The 16,995-nt window shown below is 51.3% G+C and overlaps 6 protein-coding genes across 6 annotated transcripts; 2 read left to right on the plus strand and 4 right to left on the minus strand.

Annotated features, from left to right (window-relative positions):
- Positions 1-274: 274 nt before the first annotated feature.
- On the minus strand, positions 275-1,228 carry PFICI_11896 (uncharacterized protein; the record flags this gene model as incomplete). The annotated part of the gene is made up of 4 exons (XM_007840477.1): positions 275-439; positions 504-908; positions 978-1,140; positions 1,221-1,228. 4 exons carry the CDS (start codon positions 1,226-1,228, stop codon positions 275-277), a joined length of 741 nt encoding a protein of 246 aa, XP_007838668.1.
- Positions 1,229-2,816: 1,588 nt separating this feature from the next.
- On the plus strand, positions 2,817-4,205 carry PFICI_11897 (uncharacterized protein; the record flags this gene model as incomplete). The annotated part of the gene is made up of 1 exon (XM_007840478.1): positions 2,817-4,205. One exon carries the CDS (start codon positions 2,817-2,819, stop codon positions 4,203-4,205), a length of 1,389 nt encoding a protein of 462 aa, XP_007838669.1.
- Positions 4,206-4,617: 412 nt separating this feature from the next.
- Positions 4,618-5,649, minus strand: PFICI_11898 (Eukaryotic translation initiation factor 6; the record flags this gene model as incomplete). The annotated part of the gene is made up of 4 exons (XM_007840479.1): positions 4,618-5,164; positions 5,249-5,335; positions 5,449-5,520; positions 5,615-5,649. The coding sequence occupies 4 exons, from the start codon at positions 5,647-5,649 to the stop codon at positions 4,618-4,620; spliced, it is 741 nt and encodes a 246-aa protein (XP_007838670.1).
- Positions 5,650-6,620: 971 nt separating this feature from the next.
- PFICI_11899 (uncharacterized protein) lies at positions 6,621-8,078 on the minus strand (the record flags this gene model as incomplete). Its single annotated transcript, XM_007840480.1, has 1 exon — positions 6,621-8,078. The coding sequence occupies one exon, from the start codon at positions 8,076-8,078 to the stop codon at positions 6,621-6,623; it is 1,458 nt and encodes a 485-aa protein (XP_007838671.1).
- Positions 8,079-9,587: 1,509 nt separating this feature from the next.
- On the plus strand, positions 9,588-11,253 carry PFICI_11900 (uncharacterized protein; the record flags this gene model as incomplete). Its single annotated transcript, XM_007840481.1, has 2 exons — positions 9,588-10,029; positions 10,082-11,253. The coding sequence occupies 2 exons, from the start codon at positions 9,588-9,590 to the stop codon at positions 11,251-11,253; spliced, it is 1,614 nt and encodes a 537-aa protein (XP_007838672.1).
- A 1,033-nt stretch (positions 11,254-12,286) lies between these two features.
- On the minus strand, positions 12,287-15,342 carry PFICI_11901 (uncharacterized protein; the record flags this gene model as incomplete). The annotated part of the gene is made up of 3 exons (XM_007840482.1): positions 12,287-14,647; positions 14,697-14,792; positions 14,857-15,342. 3 exons carry the CDS (start codon positions 15,340-15,342, stop codon positions 12,287-12,289), a joined length of 2,943 nt encoding a protein of 980 aa, XP_007838673.1.
- Positions 15,343-16,995: the final 1,653 nt, after the last annotated feature.

Consider the following 16,995-nt stretch of genomic DNA (forward strand, 5'->3'; position numbering starts at 1 on the left):
GCCGAAACAGACAAGTGTTGCTAGACGAGAGGATCACAGCGGGAACCGTCGCCATATGTCAGTGGCGCACGCGGCAGACGTCTAACCCGCCACCTTTTGGGAAAGCAATAGCTCGGTAAAGGCCTTTCGTGGCTTTGCTTGTTGGCTCAGCATGGTCCATTGCCTGTTCCCATGTCATTACCAAGTCACTAATTCCAGTCCCAGATGAAAGAGATAGCACGAGGAAAAGACAGCGACAAATTTGCTGTCACGTTGCAGAATTTCATACTTTATTTCATGCGTCAATGTTTGATGATTCGCTGCGAAAGACAAATGGATGGTCGCGACTCCGTCTACCCCCTCGGTCATCCTGTACCACGCTGCTCACCGCCAGCGAAGCCTGAGTGAAGCAGAAAATGCCCAATGTAAACACCAAGACAATTGTAAATGTCACAGCAAGCTGGTCAACAGTTAATACATGCCTCAAAGGAGGATACTCTTGGTTGCGAGCCAGATCTTCTTACCTTGGCGCTGTCATCCCACCACGATTGTTGGTTGCCATCCTTTGACGGCCCCCACTCGGCACTCGTCCAGACGAGCACCGTGATGCCGCAAATCATGCAGAAGACGGCCGCCGTGAGCATGAGGATGCTCATCTGCCAAGCGTAGACCTGGGCGCGACGGGGCTCGACCCGGCCGTCGCGCGTGACCTGTCCCGACATGCAGCTCCGGATGTAGAGCAGACCATCGCGGTGGCCGCTGAGCCGGTGCAGACTGAGGCTCTGCTTGGCGGCAATGAGGACGGCAAAGAGGGCAAACAAGGTGCCGCTGAACCAGAGGGCTCGGATCGTCCAGGGCTGCGTCTTGCCGTTGGACAGCACCGACGGCCAGCTACCGGTGCTGGTCAGAACACCAGCTAGTAAAGCGCCCTATTATATTTCGATGAATATTTGGGGACCCTAGATTTGCGTTGTAGTAAAAGGCCGTCATGGACTCACCACAACGCCAATAAAATTGAGCTCGGCTAGCTTGTGATCTCGCCACTGCTCCGTGAGCCTGTTCTTTTCGTCTGGATCATCCTCATTGAGCAAGGCAGATAGAGCCTTGTGTGTAGTCTGCTCGGGTGCAATGAGACCGCTACGAAGAAAGTCTTGAAAGTACCTACATCACTAAGCACACGAGCGGGTCATTCCGCAGCTGTTCCCAGGCTACACGTGACGATGGGGGTCGACTATACTCACCGCAGCATTGATTATAAGCTTATGGCAAAGCTTGTTCACGGATGAATGGCGCTGAAGCAGTCATGTGGTATTATGAGAAGATGATCAAAAATACGAATTGACAGCAAACCGCAAGATTCAGAGGTTGACGATAGAATTCATGCCTACGGAATACATGCCCCAAGCGAGACCTGTTTTTACTGAACGTCCGCTGTTACGCAACCCCGCATGACGTCGCTTTTAGTGGTTACTACAATGCCTGTATATGCACAGTTCAGCGATGTTAGAACCTTTTATTCCTGCTAGTAAAGTATATCTGGTTCTTCTCATGTATGCTTAATTAAGGTGGCCAGTCACTGAGCTTCTCTCCTGCTGTTCTATGGATCTTGGGGGTCCGTTCCAAAACAAAACCAATCAAGCAACGCCAAGGTACCCAGAAGCTGTATATCCGGAATTTCTGCTCCGGCCTCTCAATCCCACGATTGATCTTCACGTGTCCAACGTTACTAACCTGCTGGAAAACAGAGACTTGGATTTTAGGAGAGAAGGAGAAAAGAGTCACGTGTCCTTTGAATGTGTCTCGATCATGTTGCATTATGAATTCTGGTCCGGTCATGCTAGAACCATCCCACTGGCGAGAATTGGGGCCTCGTCTCGCTGTCCGGCTCCCAAGTCCCATCATTGGCAATTCATCACATTTGCCGTGGCTAAGTAAACAAGGGAACAACTTTTGAAACTGGATCCAGTTTTCAATATCTCGACTTTATTCCGCATATTCCAAGTTCATACCATGTTGAATTGTTTGAACCGCAATTTGAGGCCGCAAGCGCTTCAAGGAGGCCTCTCTGGATTGCATTTGCGGTCCACTCTATCCTTTGATTCAGCATTCCGGCTGGCAAACCCCATTCTTTATCAGCAATGTTGTTCGTTTTCCCGTGATCGCGCAGCGAGATCCAGACTTGGGCAAATACAATTGGTTGGCCGGCTGGGTGTTCGCTGCGGCCCGAAGCGCACATTGCGACATGACCATTGCTGGAAACGACACCAATGGCAGTCGGCTATAGTGGTCATGTATCACGACGCGTTGTGGGGCTGTCATGGAGCACAACTACCTATAGACATCTGCCATGAAAGGCGATAAGAAACTGGAATAACATACAAGGTCCTTAGAGAACTTTTGGCCCACCATTGAATCCCAATGCCCTCGATTTTCATGCGCAGATGCAGAACTCATGTGCTTAGAATAGACTGCGTATTCCACCTCGAATGCAACCGTAGTAAAGGCAACGCTGCGCCACGCCAACATGCAGAAAACCCTGGAGGACCATGGCCTCGGTATCCAACAATATGGTTTCAGAATTCTCAGCTGCCAGTCTATTTCGACTTCTTGCCCTAGCAAGGCAGCATTTGGTACGTGGCAGGCTGACTCGGATGTGCATACAACGGGCCGGAATGTCAGGCCGGCGCTTAGCGACTTCCCAACGGGCCGGGCCGTCAATAAGAGATAAAGAGAGGTTGGTTCCTGTAAATGGAATGATGATATTGCCAGAGCTTTGCAGCAGAGTCAGTGTAGCGACGACATTCTATCCCCCCTGATTTAGCGTTTAGTCACTCAGTATGGCTCACCGAGAAGTCACACCCGAGTCGCCTGGTCTTCGCACTCCCCCCGTCACGCCAGCAGCTACACCTACAAAGCCAGTACCGGGAGCCGAAAATTTAGCTGCCCGCCAGGCCACTATTCAAGCACTGTCCTCAGAGTTGGAAACATTGAAAAAACAGTACAATGAGCTCGTTAGTCGAAAGATACTCCATCCGTCCTGGCGTCTGCATAAAGGTAGTAGTGCTCAGCCGTCACGAACAACATCGCCAACCTATAATTCTTCACCAAACCATAACATCTCAGACCCCGTTACCAAGGTATCTCCTGAACCCGAAACGACAAAATCGCCAAATGTCGACAAGCCAACCCAGGGCTACCTCAGGAAGAGATTGCCCAAAAGTAGTACTGCTCAGCCGTCACGAACAACATCACAAACCTACAATTCTTCACCAACCCATGACAGCCCAGACCCCCTTACCGAGACATCTCCCAGATCGAGAACAACAAAACCGCCAACTGCCGACAAGAGAATCCAGACCTGCCTCGGAAAACCATTGCCCCGCGCCCAGTGCGAGTCCAGCGGCGTGGGCAACAATTACATTTTCCAAGTGACCCCAAAGGACTTTCCCGACATGACCATCATCAAGATTGGCGTGACCAAGGGGCCCGAACACGTCAGGCTGGCGGGCATTGCCAGGGACTGCGAGCACCTCATGGTGGAGGCCCAAGACGACCCGGAACACCTGCCCATCCGGCTCTACCAGCGGGCCGAGACGCTGGCGCACCAGGAGCTGCGAGAGTACAGGTGGCCGGTCGGCTGCCGCTGCAAGGTCAGGACTCATCGGGAGTACTTCCACGTGCCGAGGGACGTGGCCTTGGAGGTGGTGCAGAGATGGAGAGAGTTTTGCCGCCGCGAGCCCTACGACGGCCAAGGACAGCTGCGCCCGTTTTGGCGGCAGCGTCTCGACAGGTTCACTTCCCTTTGCGGCGTCGCGGAGTCCGAGGCGGACCATTGGGAGAGATCCAAAAGATGGACCAAGTTCATGAATCCTAAAAAACATGAAATCATGTGGTACGACGTGAAGCAAATGCTGAGCAGCCTATGGAAGTGGAGGTGGCTTGCTGTGGCACTTGTCCAGAGCTTTTCCATAGCCATCCTGGCTCTTCCCCGGGTTTATCCCATAGTCATGTTTGCTTTCATGGTAACTTGGGTGTCTGCAGAGACTTCTGGCATAGCACAACCCCTGTTTCCAAGGGCTATCGGATGGGCACCAGCAATTATTCGCCGAGCTGAACATGATGGATTAGGTGATGAGTTGACTCTTCTAGACGGGTCTGTCTACATTGATCCATTTGACGAGGAAGATGATCGAGACTTGGAAGATGTGGAAATGAACGAAGCTTAAGATGGGAATTCGAATTGGAACAAATCACATACCCAAGTACATGGCGTCAACAAGACTAGGTAGGTACATTTCAAGTATTTGGAAACTAGGGAAAGGAGAGACCACTCTGTAGAGGATACCCAAACTCCCATAGCTGAATCTAGCCATAACATAACTTGTTGCCAACAACACGCCACATTGGAATCAAGTTTGAAAACAGTTGAAGCAAGAGCATTTTTTGTATTGGTATACCTGTTCCATCAAGGGCAGCACTCGAGAGCATCTGATTGGGGATATACAACCAAACCGAACCAATCTCTCTTTCATAATATGCTCATTACAAGGAGCAGCAAGTCCCCCTTAATGCAAAGAAGCAGACCATACAAGCACCACCGATCCCTGCTTGATGCTTCTGCTAAATGGTATGCAGAAACTAGTAGAAACTCTCGACCATGGTGTCCTTCATGCTGCCCGAAATGTTACCCGGTGCGTTGCCCTCGCCTAGTCTGAACACACTCTCGATCACACTAAGCTCGGTGGCTGTCGTGTCCAAGCCCGTCACTGCCATCCAGTCGTTGACGACCATGCCAGCTCCGACGACATTGCTTCCTCGGTTGACACTGCCAGCCACGAGCGGGACCTGCAGCAGACTGCTAAGCTCGTCCTGGTCCTGTATGCTGGTCTTGGGGTGGACGAGACCACCCTGGTTGCTGAGAGACATGTAGGAGCCGACTAGCACGTTGTCGGCAATGGTCTGACGGAAAACCTCGACTCCGAGAACATCTGCAATAATCTCCTCCGTCTCGCGCTCCAGATCCGGATGCACGAGGGCAATGTGGTCGTTTGTGACAATGACGTTACCGAGGGCCGAGAGGCGCTCCTCAATGCGCTGTATCCGAATCTCATCGGGCAGGGAATTCCGTAGGTGTTGCAGCTCCTGATCTGTCGTCGATGTGGGCACGAGGAGACCCTTGCGGTTTCTATTCAAGGGCAAGGACAAAGGTTAGCAGAAAATTTCTTCACATGGCAAGCAGGAGCCATGGATCGCGCGCGCAACAACTTACCCTGCTGTTAGTCGGCCAATAATGCGCGTGCCCGCAATCGTTGTCCGGCAAATAGGAATGACATCTTGTAACTCTGCTTCAAAGACACTGTATATAGCCAAGCATGCAGTCAGCTTCAAAGACTCTTGATCACTTTGCGACAGACTTGTGCCCCGCAATTGCGCAGGCAAGTCGCAGTCTTGGAAGCAGTAGAGACATACCTGTAAAAGTTCTCACTTGCGCCGACAGCAGTCAAGGCGTAAGAGTTGGTGAGGGTTGAGAAAACACCAATCCTGTCATCGAGTCAGCCTCCGGGCCACGGGCATATCGAAATTGCAGACCTTGAGCTTTCAGGGTCTTCTTTTTCTTCGGATGGTGGGGCCATACTCGTTGGAGTTCTCGAACTGAGCTCGCACCGCCATGATTTAGTCGATGCTATTGCAGTAACTTTGGTATTCGAGTATTTTGTTAAAAGGTACTCGAGGAATGGACAGACAAAGAAGCTGTCTCTTGAATACTCGGGCTCGGGGGAAAGTTTGTGGTTTGGTGTTGTATTTTTTGCGAATGAGATCAGCAATCGCAAAAAGATCAATGGGCGGAATTGAGGTGCAGATAAAGAGGTAGAAGTCGTGTGTGGTGGGGCAGTTTGCACTTTCTTTTTGCCCGCCGCCCCAGACTTATGTAACCTGCGCCAGTGCCCAGACCTTTGACGTACTAGGTACCTTACAGGCTAGTTGGTCAAGGACGAGTAGAATTTCTCAGCAGCCGATGACTCAACCCAAGGCATCGCCACAGCAGACGATGACTCTCATATTCCTCAACATGAACAACCTTGACAATTTCTGGCAATGGTTTAGCTCAGGTGGCTTGGTATATGTTTATTGTCAAGAGTTGTTTCGAGCCAGACATGGCAAAGTGTCTGGTCTCGTGGGGGGACTTTGATTCATGCCCCAATATTCCGGGTGCAATCATTATGATTCATTCCGGACTTGCGGACAGTCTGTGGCTGTGGAGACGTTAGCCTCGTCTTTGTGCATAGATGCCTGCTTATTCATAGAGTATCAATTTCATGTCATATTCATGTTCGTCCTTTTTCCCATCATATCATGTCTCATTCCTTTTACATTGTCAATCAATATCCTGACCTGCTTGAAACTAACAAGCCCAAAACCCAGACCGTAAGAGCACCCACACTATATTCCAGAATTACCATGTATTGAAAAACAGACTTATTGGGGTATCTCATGTCTATGCGCTTGGCAAGCTCAACAACACCGCGCCAAACACCATTCTGTGACCCTCACAACACAACCATATCAGTGTGAATATCATTCCAAACGCCTGTATACCATCATGAATCAAGAAGAGAGCGAGAAAAAAAACCCCCAAAGCCTCATCGTACTTCGACGGCTGGAAAGTATCGCGGCCCCGCGAACCCACTGGCAACCACTGCCTGTATGTCGATATTAGATGTCGAATCCGGATGAGGACTCCACATTTTCAGTAGAATGAACCTGCCCGATACTGGTGGGTCGAACTTGATGGTACATTTGCTCTTGTCTGGTTCAATGAAGAATCTTGCGTGCGCGGCCATTAAATCACCTTCGCCAGCCGACGAGGGGCCACCCGCTGAATCCTGTGCTGTCTCTACTTCTGTCGAGCCCAAGAGATTGTAGCGCCGGCGACGCAGTCCATGATCGCGGGATGGCATTGTATCTGAATCATCTAGTCCGCTGTCTTCGCTCTCGAATGGCAAAGCGCCAATCCTATTCGGTGCTTGCTGCCAAAATGGTCTCATGCTCGGATCGTCCTCGTCGTCGCTGCAGACTGTAGTCACATGAAACGGTGGCGGTGATGCGGTAAATTCGGGTGGTATTTGTGCGCTCCTGTACTCATTCTCGTCGCCGTCTTCCATGCCGTCCATGCCAATGTTCCCGAGTCTGCGAGCCCGCATCCTCGAGACACTGGTACCTGCTTCGGTATTGCGACTTGACAAAATTGGCACCGAAGGCTGGTCATCTCGATCTGTACGGCGGGAGCCCGTAGCTCGTGAGTAGGATATCTGATATCGAGCTGTGCGCGCCAAAAGATCTGCATTCATGGAAACAAAAACCATGCCTTCTCGAACCGGCGAAGAAAAGTTGTGCCTAGGAGCCTTGATGACCAATTCTTTCAGAGTGAACACGGTAGAGCCTTGATGCCTCAAGACAATATTGCATCGGGGCCCTTTGGTGCAGTAGACGGAGGCGTCATTTTTAAGAATATTTTCGGCGGAATAAATATGACTGTCGTCCGAGTAAATGCCCCCATCGCAGCTCACTATCTCCATGGTCAGAGCCCCAGGTTCGACCTGCCCATATTTGCCATAACGAAATCCCTTAAATCCACTGGAAAGGCAATCCGAATCTAGCTTTCGCCGCTTGGCACGGGGGTTGTCGTCGCTCAACTCCTGAGTCTGAAGTGGCGGAGAAGGAAATGATAGTTGTTCAGAGTAAGTATGCGGTGATGGTTGTGCAAAGTCCAGAAGAGCTCGCAGCTCATTGTTTGTGTCGTCCATTGTATCGTGCAGTGCTCGCATGGTCTGCAGATGCTGATAGTCTCTTGCGTTTTGTGATGCTCTTGTTCGTCGCATATCACTGTCCGAGATACCGTCCCGAGTCATGTGTCGTTCAATAAGCCGCTCGGCCCGCCACCTTCCATGCCTCGAACCCGTGTGCGTCTGAAATGCTGCCAGTGCTGCCGACCGGCGGGTGCCGTTTGTGATTGATCGCAGTGGAGGAAGTGAAGGTACTCCTGATGATGCCTGGTTTATATCCCGCGAATCGGAGCCACCATTGGCGTCCGCAGACATGTCGTTTTGCAAAGCTGGACGGGTGCCCGGTGCCGAAGTGGAAGCCGTGGCTGAAGCCGTAGCCCAGCGATTTAAATGGCTCCTTGCCAATTCCCTCCGAGCACTGTGCAAGAGGCCAGCGCGGCGATGAGCGTTGGCCTGAAATCTTTCAATGGCCCGATAAAGTTCGCCAGAGGGACTTATCTCGGAAGAGTGAGAGGCGTGGTCATCGAGAATAAAACGAACGATCTCATCTGCAGACTGGTATCTTATTGGAGGACCAGAACCCGAATGGTCTGAACGATTATTCGACTAGCGAAAGGAGCAGAGTCAGCAAGAAGTCGTACAGGAAGTGCAGTTGGAGATGCTCTGTCGGCAGAGACTCGTAAACGATATCAATATATGTGCTTGCGAGCCCGCAATACGACAGTACGTGGTCACTTCTGACCTACCATTTACCATGAATCAGTGGAGACGGAGACCCGAACAGAATGCGGGTGGCTTGTTTGGTGGCCTTTGGTGCTCTCCTCGGTATCGGTACCACAGCTCTGGTCAATGTCTGATTGCTATGGGACACAAGCAGAGAGTTTCTTGGACCCTCGAGGGTTTCGATGGCCTGTGATAAAATCGGATCGTCGAAAGAAGGCTGTGGCGGTACTGGTGATGGCAGACGTTGGGGGATCAACGGCTGGAGCAAACTTGAGGAGATGGATGACCTGAAGGAGAGGCCCAAGATGGGGTGAATGCCACCAATTGGGGCCACTAAACTAACGCGGGGTCTGCTGTAAAGAAGGCGGATGCTAGGGGAGAACACGTGCCGCTGCTCGTTGTGACAAGGCCCTTTGCACCGGTAACAAAGCCCACTACAGGTACCACATGGCCGGCGCAAGGTAGGTACTTGATCAAACTTGGATTTAGGTTATTTTGTACACCGTAGTGAAAGCATTGGTACGTACCTACCCACTAAACCACGTTTGTCCGTTTGTTCCTCTCGGCAAAGCACAGCACAGAACCAACTGCTGCAAGAGTCCAGTCTGGGTGAGGCTCAACGTAAACGAAGTACGCAAACGCGCCTGCGCATCAATCCATCCATCCCATTTTTCTACTTTACACAAACGAGTTGCGCAGCGCGTGCAGAGATATCAAGACTGTTTTTCATTGTTTTGCGACGCGTTCAACATTCAATATCTTTAATTCAACCGCGTGCATTTCTCTTGTTCTCGGCCCGAAACCTCTGTTTTGCCATTGGAACCCGAAGCTACCTGGAACATGAGAATGCCTTAGACCTCAAACCCATCAATTTACCAAGGTTGAGCAACAGCATTCGGTCGCGCTTTGTCCCAGAAAACCAGCAAACCCTGGGGCACTCGAGGCGATCATCAAGGCATCAACAGGATTCATCAAGCTTCTGCGGTCTCTACTTTAAACCGCAAGCCGCATCCTGGAGAGCATTGAAAATCATTTGGCGCACAGTCTCATCAACATCTACCTACGTCATCTCAAAGGTCGCTGGCAACAACACCATTAAACATGGAGCATCAAGAGCAACAACAGGAAGCGCAACAACCGCAGCCACAACAAAACAATGAGGCTAGCGTCACTACCACCATGCCCGAAAGACCGGCTCAGGAGCCCGCCACTGCTCCGGTTGAGCAACAACCCATTCAGGACAATGGTACAGCACAGCTTCATCAACTGCCAGTGGATAGCAGCAACAACAACAACATGATGCCCCTGCCAGATCAACAGCAGACCGACCCCAATGGATTGGGCATGGGACTTGGAATGGGTCAATTTGATCCAAATGGCTTCATCCTACCCCCGCAAGACTTGAATTTTGCCGCAGGCGCCAATGGCATGGCTTTCGCCGACCCGACACTCATGATGATGGCAGCTGGTCAGCAGATGGGTCTGGCCAACATGCCGCCTCCGGACATGAATGGTCATGGCAATGAAAACGGCATTACTGCTGGTATGCAAACCTCTCGTCTCCGACTTGTACTACCAATGCTAATCATGTCTAGATGAGATTGCGCTCTATGATCGGCAAATCCGTCTCTGGGGCATGAAAGCGCAACAGAAAATTCGAAGCGCCAATATTCTCCTCATCACGTTAAAGGCCCTCGCCAGCGAGATTGCCAAGAACCTAGTACTAGCAGGTATCGGTTCTCTTACCATTGTCGACGATGATGTTGTGAGCGAATCTGATCTGGGCGCCGGCTTCTGTCTTTCGCAAGAGCATCTGGGACAGAACAGAGCCCAGGCCGCGGGTGAGAATCTGAGAAAGCTCAACCCTCGCGTCAATGTGTTTGCAGATCCCAATGGCATCATGACCAAGGGCGCATCGTACTTTTCCGCATTCGACATTGTCATTGCCACTGACCTGAATCCAACAACCTTGGCCTTCATAAATACGGCCACGCGCCTCTACAATCGCCAATTCTACGCAGCAGCCTCTCATGGCTTCTACGGTTACATCTTTTGCGACTTGATTGAGCACGACTATGTGTTACAGCGCGACAAGAGCAATGTGGACACCAAGGTGGGCGAGGAGACCCGGACCCGCAGCGTCATTGACGTCAAGACGAAGCAAGAGGGCGAAAAGAAGATTGAGGTAGTCACAAAGCGCGAGCTATACTCGACCTGGGATCTTGCTTCAGAAACAAGTCTGCTTCCCAAAGACTACAGAAACTCGAAGCGACGACTTAAAACTGTCACTCCCGCCCTGTCATGTTTCCGAGCCCTGTGGAGATTCCAGGCCGACCAGAACCGCAATCCTGGCCCGAATCGATCAGATCTTGAGACTTTTACCAAGAACGCCACCGCTAATCACCAGTTGTTGGGCCTACCTACCGAGACACTAAAGTCCGAGTTCTTGCGAAGCTTCCTGCAGAACATTGGCAGTGAGATTGCGCCAGTCACGGCCATTCTCGGTGGGCAACTCGCCCAAGATGTTATTAACGTTCTTGGCGCCAACCAGCCTCCGATCCAAAACATGGTTATCTTCGATGGCAACAAGATGCAAGCGGACATGTACCCACTTCATCCTGAACCTGCAGGCGGCATGCGCTTGGGGCGTGCTCAACTGGACATGTCCATGCCACCCTTGCCCGCTGTCGACTTTGGCTCGATACCTCAGCAGACCCAGATGAGCATGGCAACTGGTGAACAACAATTTCCCAATCCTGCAATGTAGGACAGTCCGCAGGTCATTGCGGAAATCGATCGTATCATCAAGGATGCAATGATTAAGGCGCTGGGTGACATGATCAGTCCAAGTTGGTAGTCGCCATTGTCATCATTGAGTCTGTCTAGTACTTAATATCGGCGAGTCGCCGTCGTAGACTTGCATTTAGGCAATGGTGACGATATGAAGAGACCATCGTATGCTGAGGCTTGGATCATGATTCCCAAGGGCATCAGAGAAGTCCTCCCGCGCCCAATGGCGCGTTTGCCATGTTCTTCCCACTTTCCTTGCTCTGCATCTACGCAAAACACGGTTGGGATATCAGTACAGAATGTGGTGGCGATGAATGGTGAGAAGCAATGTGTATACTAGGTAGTCTGTTGATGAATAAGACGATACGTCATGACATGTACTTTGATTATCATTTGGAGTGTGATTGTATGTCAATTTGGACAGCGTTCACCATTGTTCTCGAAAGAGCTGTCTGTATGGAATGCCATGGTACGTTAGATTCGATAGACCAAGGTCACAGTGCATCAATAGACTTTTGATAGGGTGCAATTTCTTTCATTATGGACTTGCTTTAAACTTATTCCTCCCTGTCCAGCTCAACTCAACGTGCCAACAATACGCCGCGGCCTTGCTGCTGCCCCAAGCCAGTCCTAGGATTATAACAAACTGTAATTATATACAGACTAGAAATACCATACAACCTGAGCGCAACCGCTAATTGCACCTATGCTCGTGGAAATTTTGGTAGTTCTCCCTTTAACAGCGCGGCAAGTGCTGGCCACGACTTTTCAAATCAACCTCGGAACGCCGTCGCCATGCGTGTTTGCTGTGATAGTGTACAGATCTTTTTTGTTCAAAAAACAAACGTAGAAAAAGGAAAATGGAATGGTGGACTTCCTTTTGAAATCCCTCATCTCTTTGATGTGGTACGCCGAGGAAAGGGGGGAAATTGTTTGTGGCTCATGGGGTTTGAGCAGCTGTAGTGTGAATGGGGAAATGTATTTGCCCACAGCGCCGACTAGACATCAGTTCATTTGGGGGACTCAGTGTCCTCTACTGAGCCCTCTTTCCGTGAACCGGCACGACCGCGGTTTCTTTGGCCATTGTTGACTGACCATCCCCGAATGGTGGTTGGTCCTGTACGAGGGGGTGGCTCATTTGCCATGTAGTCCTTGATCGCACCCTTTGGATCATAGTTTGACAGACGCAGCTCGGTGCCTCCATTTGATGGCCATTGTCGGCTGTATGGGACGGGTGCTGCGGCAATCTTCCGGTATTTTGCGGAGTTCTGCTGTCCGTTATTGGATGAGATTGAGCCTCTCGACTGGGGTGTAGACGAAGTAGGAGAGTTCAACGGACCTGGAGGTCCCGGAAGTCCGCTCCCCGTCAAAGCCGGAGATGACGGGCCCATCGGATGTGACAAGAGTGATGCCAGAGGAGCTGAACCTGGCAAGGTGGGCGATAATGCTGCTGGATACCCAGGCAGATGTTGCGATGGATGAGACTGCTGGCTTGGTATGATTAATGGAGCAGGTACGGGTGGGCCTTGCCGAGGGGCGATCGGTGGGATGGGCTCGGGATGAGGAAATCCATGGTGGAATGGTCTGTGTGTACTGGACGGCGGGTAAAAGCCGTTTCCAACTCCATGAGCATGGTCGTACTCTTGCTTGAGTGGCGGGGGTTGCGGCGGGCCTGCTGCGAGGGCCGCGGACGAAGCTGCGTACGGAGGCTGGCCGTCGGCATAAAGACCAGTACTCAGCCCTTTGTCGCGTCGGGTAGGTCGAAGTGGCGGAAGAGCCGGGCTGTTTCTACCGGTGCTCTGTCCAGTAAATGGATTGCGAGCGGGAGTAGGTGGTCGCCCTTCAATGCTTTGCTGTGGAGCGGGTGCGATGGATGCATAGGGAGCGGGATTCAGGGCAGTCTGCAGAAACCCCGGTTGAGGGGCCAGCGGAGCATGCCGACCGTCAATCATGGATGGGTCAGCCATGTGACCAGCGGAACGGAGTTCGGACATGTCGGCCAATACACTGAGGCCAAAGGTATCAACAGGGTGGTGACGAGGCGGTATGGGGTGATGAACCGGTCTGAAGGCGTTCCTAACGGGATCAAATGGTCTCGAGGCTCTTGGGTTCGAAAGAATCCCCATGTCCCGCATAAAGTCCTCCTCATCGAGTTGTGTAGCTGCACTAATAAGATTCGCAGCACCACGTTGACGTGTCAAGTTGCTCCTAGGGTCGTTTGCGATGATACTGGGCATGATGCGCAAAACTTGACGTTCCTCCACAATGGCATTGGCCTGTTCGTACTCGTCCACTGATTCCTCCTCTTCTTGCTGCTGTTCCTCCTCGGCCGCAGCAATCTTGTCAAGCTCAGCTTGTCTCTCCTGCTCGTCCTGCTGTTTCTGACGAATCTCGGGGGTGGTAATGTCATCAACCTCGAGTTCCATGTCCTTTCTGAGACTCTCCATCATGGCAGTAATCTTGGTCTTTCCTGCATCAGCTCTCAGGGCCTGATCCATAAGCTTGGGCCGAACAGAACGCGACGCGTGAAGGGTGGTGCCGTTTGGTGTAACTACAACGATAGGCCGAGTTGTATCAACATGTTCGTGGGGAGGTTCAGACTCGTTGACTGATTCTGGGAGGAAAAAGCCGAATCTGGGATGGACCTTGTGCTTCTTGACAATCTCAGGGTCCAGGTCACCGTCCTTGTTGTCCAGAGCATTGTATGTTACAATCGTCTGATCAAGGTGCCAGGCTCGAGAATTCGGCTTATTGAGGAATCTACCGCGACTGTTCTTGGTGGCCTTTCGAGTAGAGTCATTAGTCGAATCTCGGAAACCAATATCGTCGTCGTCAAAGTCAAACACGCAAGGAATGATGATGCGGTTGTTTGCCTTGGGGCCCCGCTTGTATACGGTCCTAACACCCCACTGGTCAGGTTCCGAGGCGCCCGTAGGCAGGTCAGGAAGATCCTTCTCCTTCTTTCCAGAGGTACTACTCTCCTGGGAAGACTCGGGTGAAAGACCCTCCTCGAGGGGAGTAGGAGAAGGCGCATTTGACTCTGGTTCGCCGTCGAGTTCAGTCTCGGCACTGAGCAAACCGCCAATATGGCGGGGCCGTGGTGTTGAGGAGTCGGGAGCAGAAGTAAACGATGCGCCTAGGAGCTTCTTCGATTCTGGTTGCCCCTCGCCGGTTTCCTCAGCCTTGCGCTTTGGACCCGGTTTTTGCTTGATGCGACCAAGAGTAGTTCTGAGTGCTGATGCCTTGGTATCAGCTTGAAGCAGGTGAGGGTAGGGAACCTCGTGGCCCTTGAGGGGATGGTGAAACACGTATGGCCCTTGTTCATCGACGACGGAATCAGGCTTCTGAACAAATGTATACGGTGAGGGGATCTGCAAAGTATTAGTATAGCAGCAGCGTGTAGAAGCAGTGGACACTCACGTTAGTGCCGTAGCCATCGCGTCGAAGTTCGCTCAGAATGCTTAATCTATTGAGAACGCCGTCCAAGAATTCATCAGTCTTGTAATCAAAGCCGTTCTAAGAGATGTGTCAGCAATGGAAATTCGTCACGTGAACAAGTATATCGAATATGAAGGCTTACATTGAACTTTTCAGTAGAGATTATGTCGTCGTGTTCAGACTTGTGCTCGACCATGTGGCGTCTAAGTTGTTCTTCCGACTCGAGATGCTCGAGTCTGGCCTTGAGCCTGTCGTCGAGTTCGTTCTGGACTGCGGCATACTCGGGAACCTTGGTATGGAACTCGGGATCCGCAATCATTTGGTTGAGTGTGTGCTCAGCGAGCCGCTCGAGGGCGGGTTTCATGGCAGAAGAGACATCCGAGTAGAGTTCACGCAGATCCTTTGAGCGCTCGTAAGCAGCCTGGACACGTGGTTGAGTGTAAGTCTTGTTACGACCTCGGCCGCGGCCACGATTGCCGCCGCGTTTGGCGACGGTGGTCTTGCGGGCAAGCGAGCCACCTCGGCCACCTCTACCGGAATATCGTCCTCCCCTACCTCGCCATCCGCCTCTGCCAGTTCTAGCAGGGCTGGGAGCAGGCGACCCGTCTGCTTGGGAATGTTCATCCATGATGACGGGTCATGCGAGTTTGTGAGGTGTGGGAGGTGTTGTTAGTGCACTGTGTGACGGGGGGGAAGATGAGAGGGCGCCGGCAAAAGCAGCGTAAATGGTCAAGGGGAAGAGAAAGAGGTGAGTTTGATGGAGGAGATGAAGCGTGAGACTGCCGGGTACAATAGCAGATGGGTTCTTGAATGCAAGTTGAAGGGGTGTTGTGTGTTGTGTCTATGAGGTAACCTAGCCAAGTCAAAGGAGCGCCCAGCCAGGAGGTTGCAGCTTTTTGGCAGGATACAGGCGCCTTCTCGCGACGGGGACAATCGCAGCGACCAGGTGCAGGTGAATGAGACGAGTCCGAAGAATGGGGCGCTATTATCTTCAACGACTTTGAATGATGAATCGTGGCGCGATGAGCGACGAACAATTGGTATGAGTATGCCCTCTACTGTGAGAATTTCTGAGCCAGACAACAATTACAGCCAGCGGCTCACCTTCCCCAAATCAGTAGTCACGCTTTTTCGCAGGTCCAGGTTTCTAGTCTGCGCTGTGATTGGCCCGACGGCTTGGACGGGGGGCACGGCCATCCCCAAAATTGGCACGAAACGTTTCCGGCTTGAATCGACAATCACGCGTTAATGCATTGCATATCGCTCGTATAAGCGATAGTTTATTGTATTATTTAGAGAAAAAGAGATTCCTCTATTATTTCGATATCATGTTTCAATTCTACATCTTCTCGTCTTGCTGCCCAGCCAAGAGTCGACAGACTAGTGGTGACCTGGAAGCCAGATGGGCTCTAGGAACCCCGATAGAAGCGAGTCGGTCCCTGGCACCAGTCTTCAATTTCAGAGATTTCCACTTCAGCTGTTGTACTAACCTAGCTACTACTTGTACCTAAATAAACGTTGGCTACTTCAGCAGGCAAAACCAACGCGTAACCCATTCAATTCCACCGACACAATAATGTTGGAAACGTTTAAATCCAAAGATATAACAAATCCATTGGCATCAATTTTTTGCGCAGAAATTGCTTGGCAAACTTCTGAGCTGAATAATCGGCAAGTTCGGCGAATGTCTCGATAAAAAAAAATTTCTTACCTCCTGCCCTGGCTTCTTACTGCTCATGGACTATTCCGCGCCACTTGTCTGCGGCGATCCTCTGCCCAATAGTAGCCACGGTTGTGATCCGGGGGGGGGCATAATAATGTAGTAGTAAGAGATACCGTGGGGAATCTCGGGTTCCGTGTAATGAATGTAACAACTCTGAACATGTTACTAATTGGACAACTTGTGATCACAACCACTCATCATCTCTGCTATCATGACTGGCGACTCCAATATACTGTAGACCTGATGCTGTTCTTGCTTCATATCGTGGTCATTTCCCGCTCATATCGCCACACTACCATGCATATTGTGCAATGATAACCTTGAAGGCAGCCTCCGTTTGCCTGCTTACCTACCTACATTACCTAGAGAGCCTATTTGTCAATGTTGACGTGTCAAATATCTAGGTTCAACAAGAGCAGCCTTCTCACTAATGTCAGCACACTGTGTTTCTCCTGATTACAATCTTACTCGACCGCGCCCCTCCATCGACCGCAGCCTTATTGCACCTTTGCCTGGCTCTGCGCGTTTGCCTGCCTGGTTTCTTTGGTTGGCAACTCG

Source organism: Pestalotiopsis fici (assembly GCF_000516985.1).
Source record: "Pestalotiopsis fici W106-1 unplaced genomic scaffold PFICI_Scf_9, whole genome shotgun sequence".
Classification (NCBI taxonomy): Eukaryota; Fungi; Ascomycota; class Sordariomycetes; order Amphisphaeriales; family Sporocadaceae; genus Pestalotiopsis; species Pestalotiopsis fici.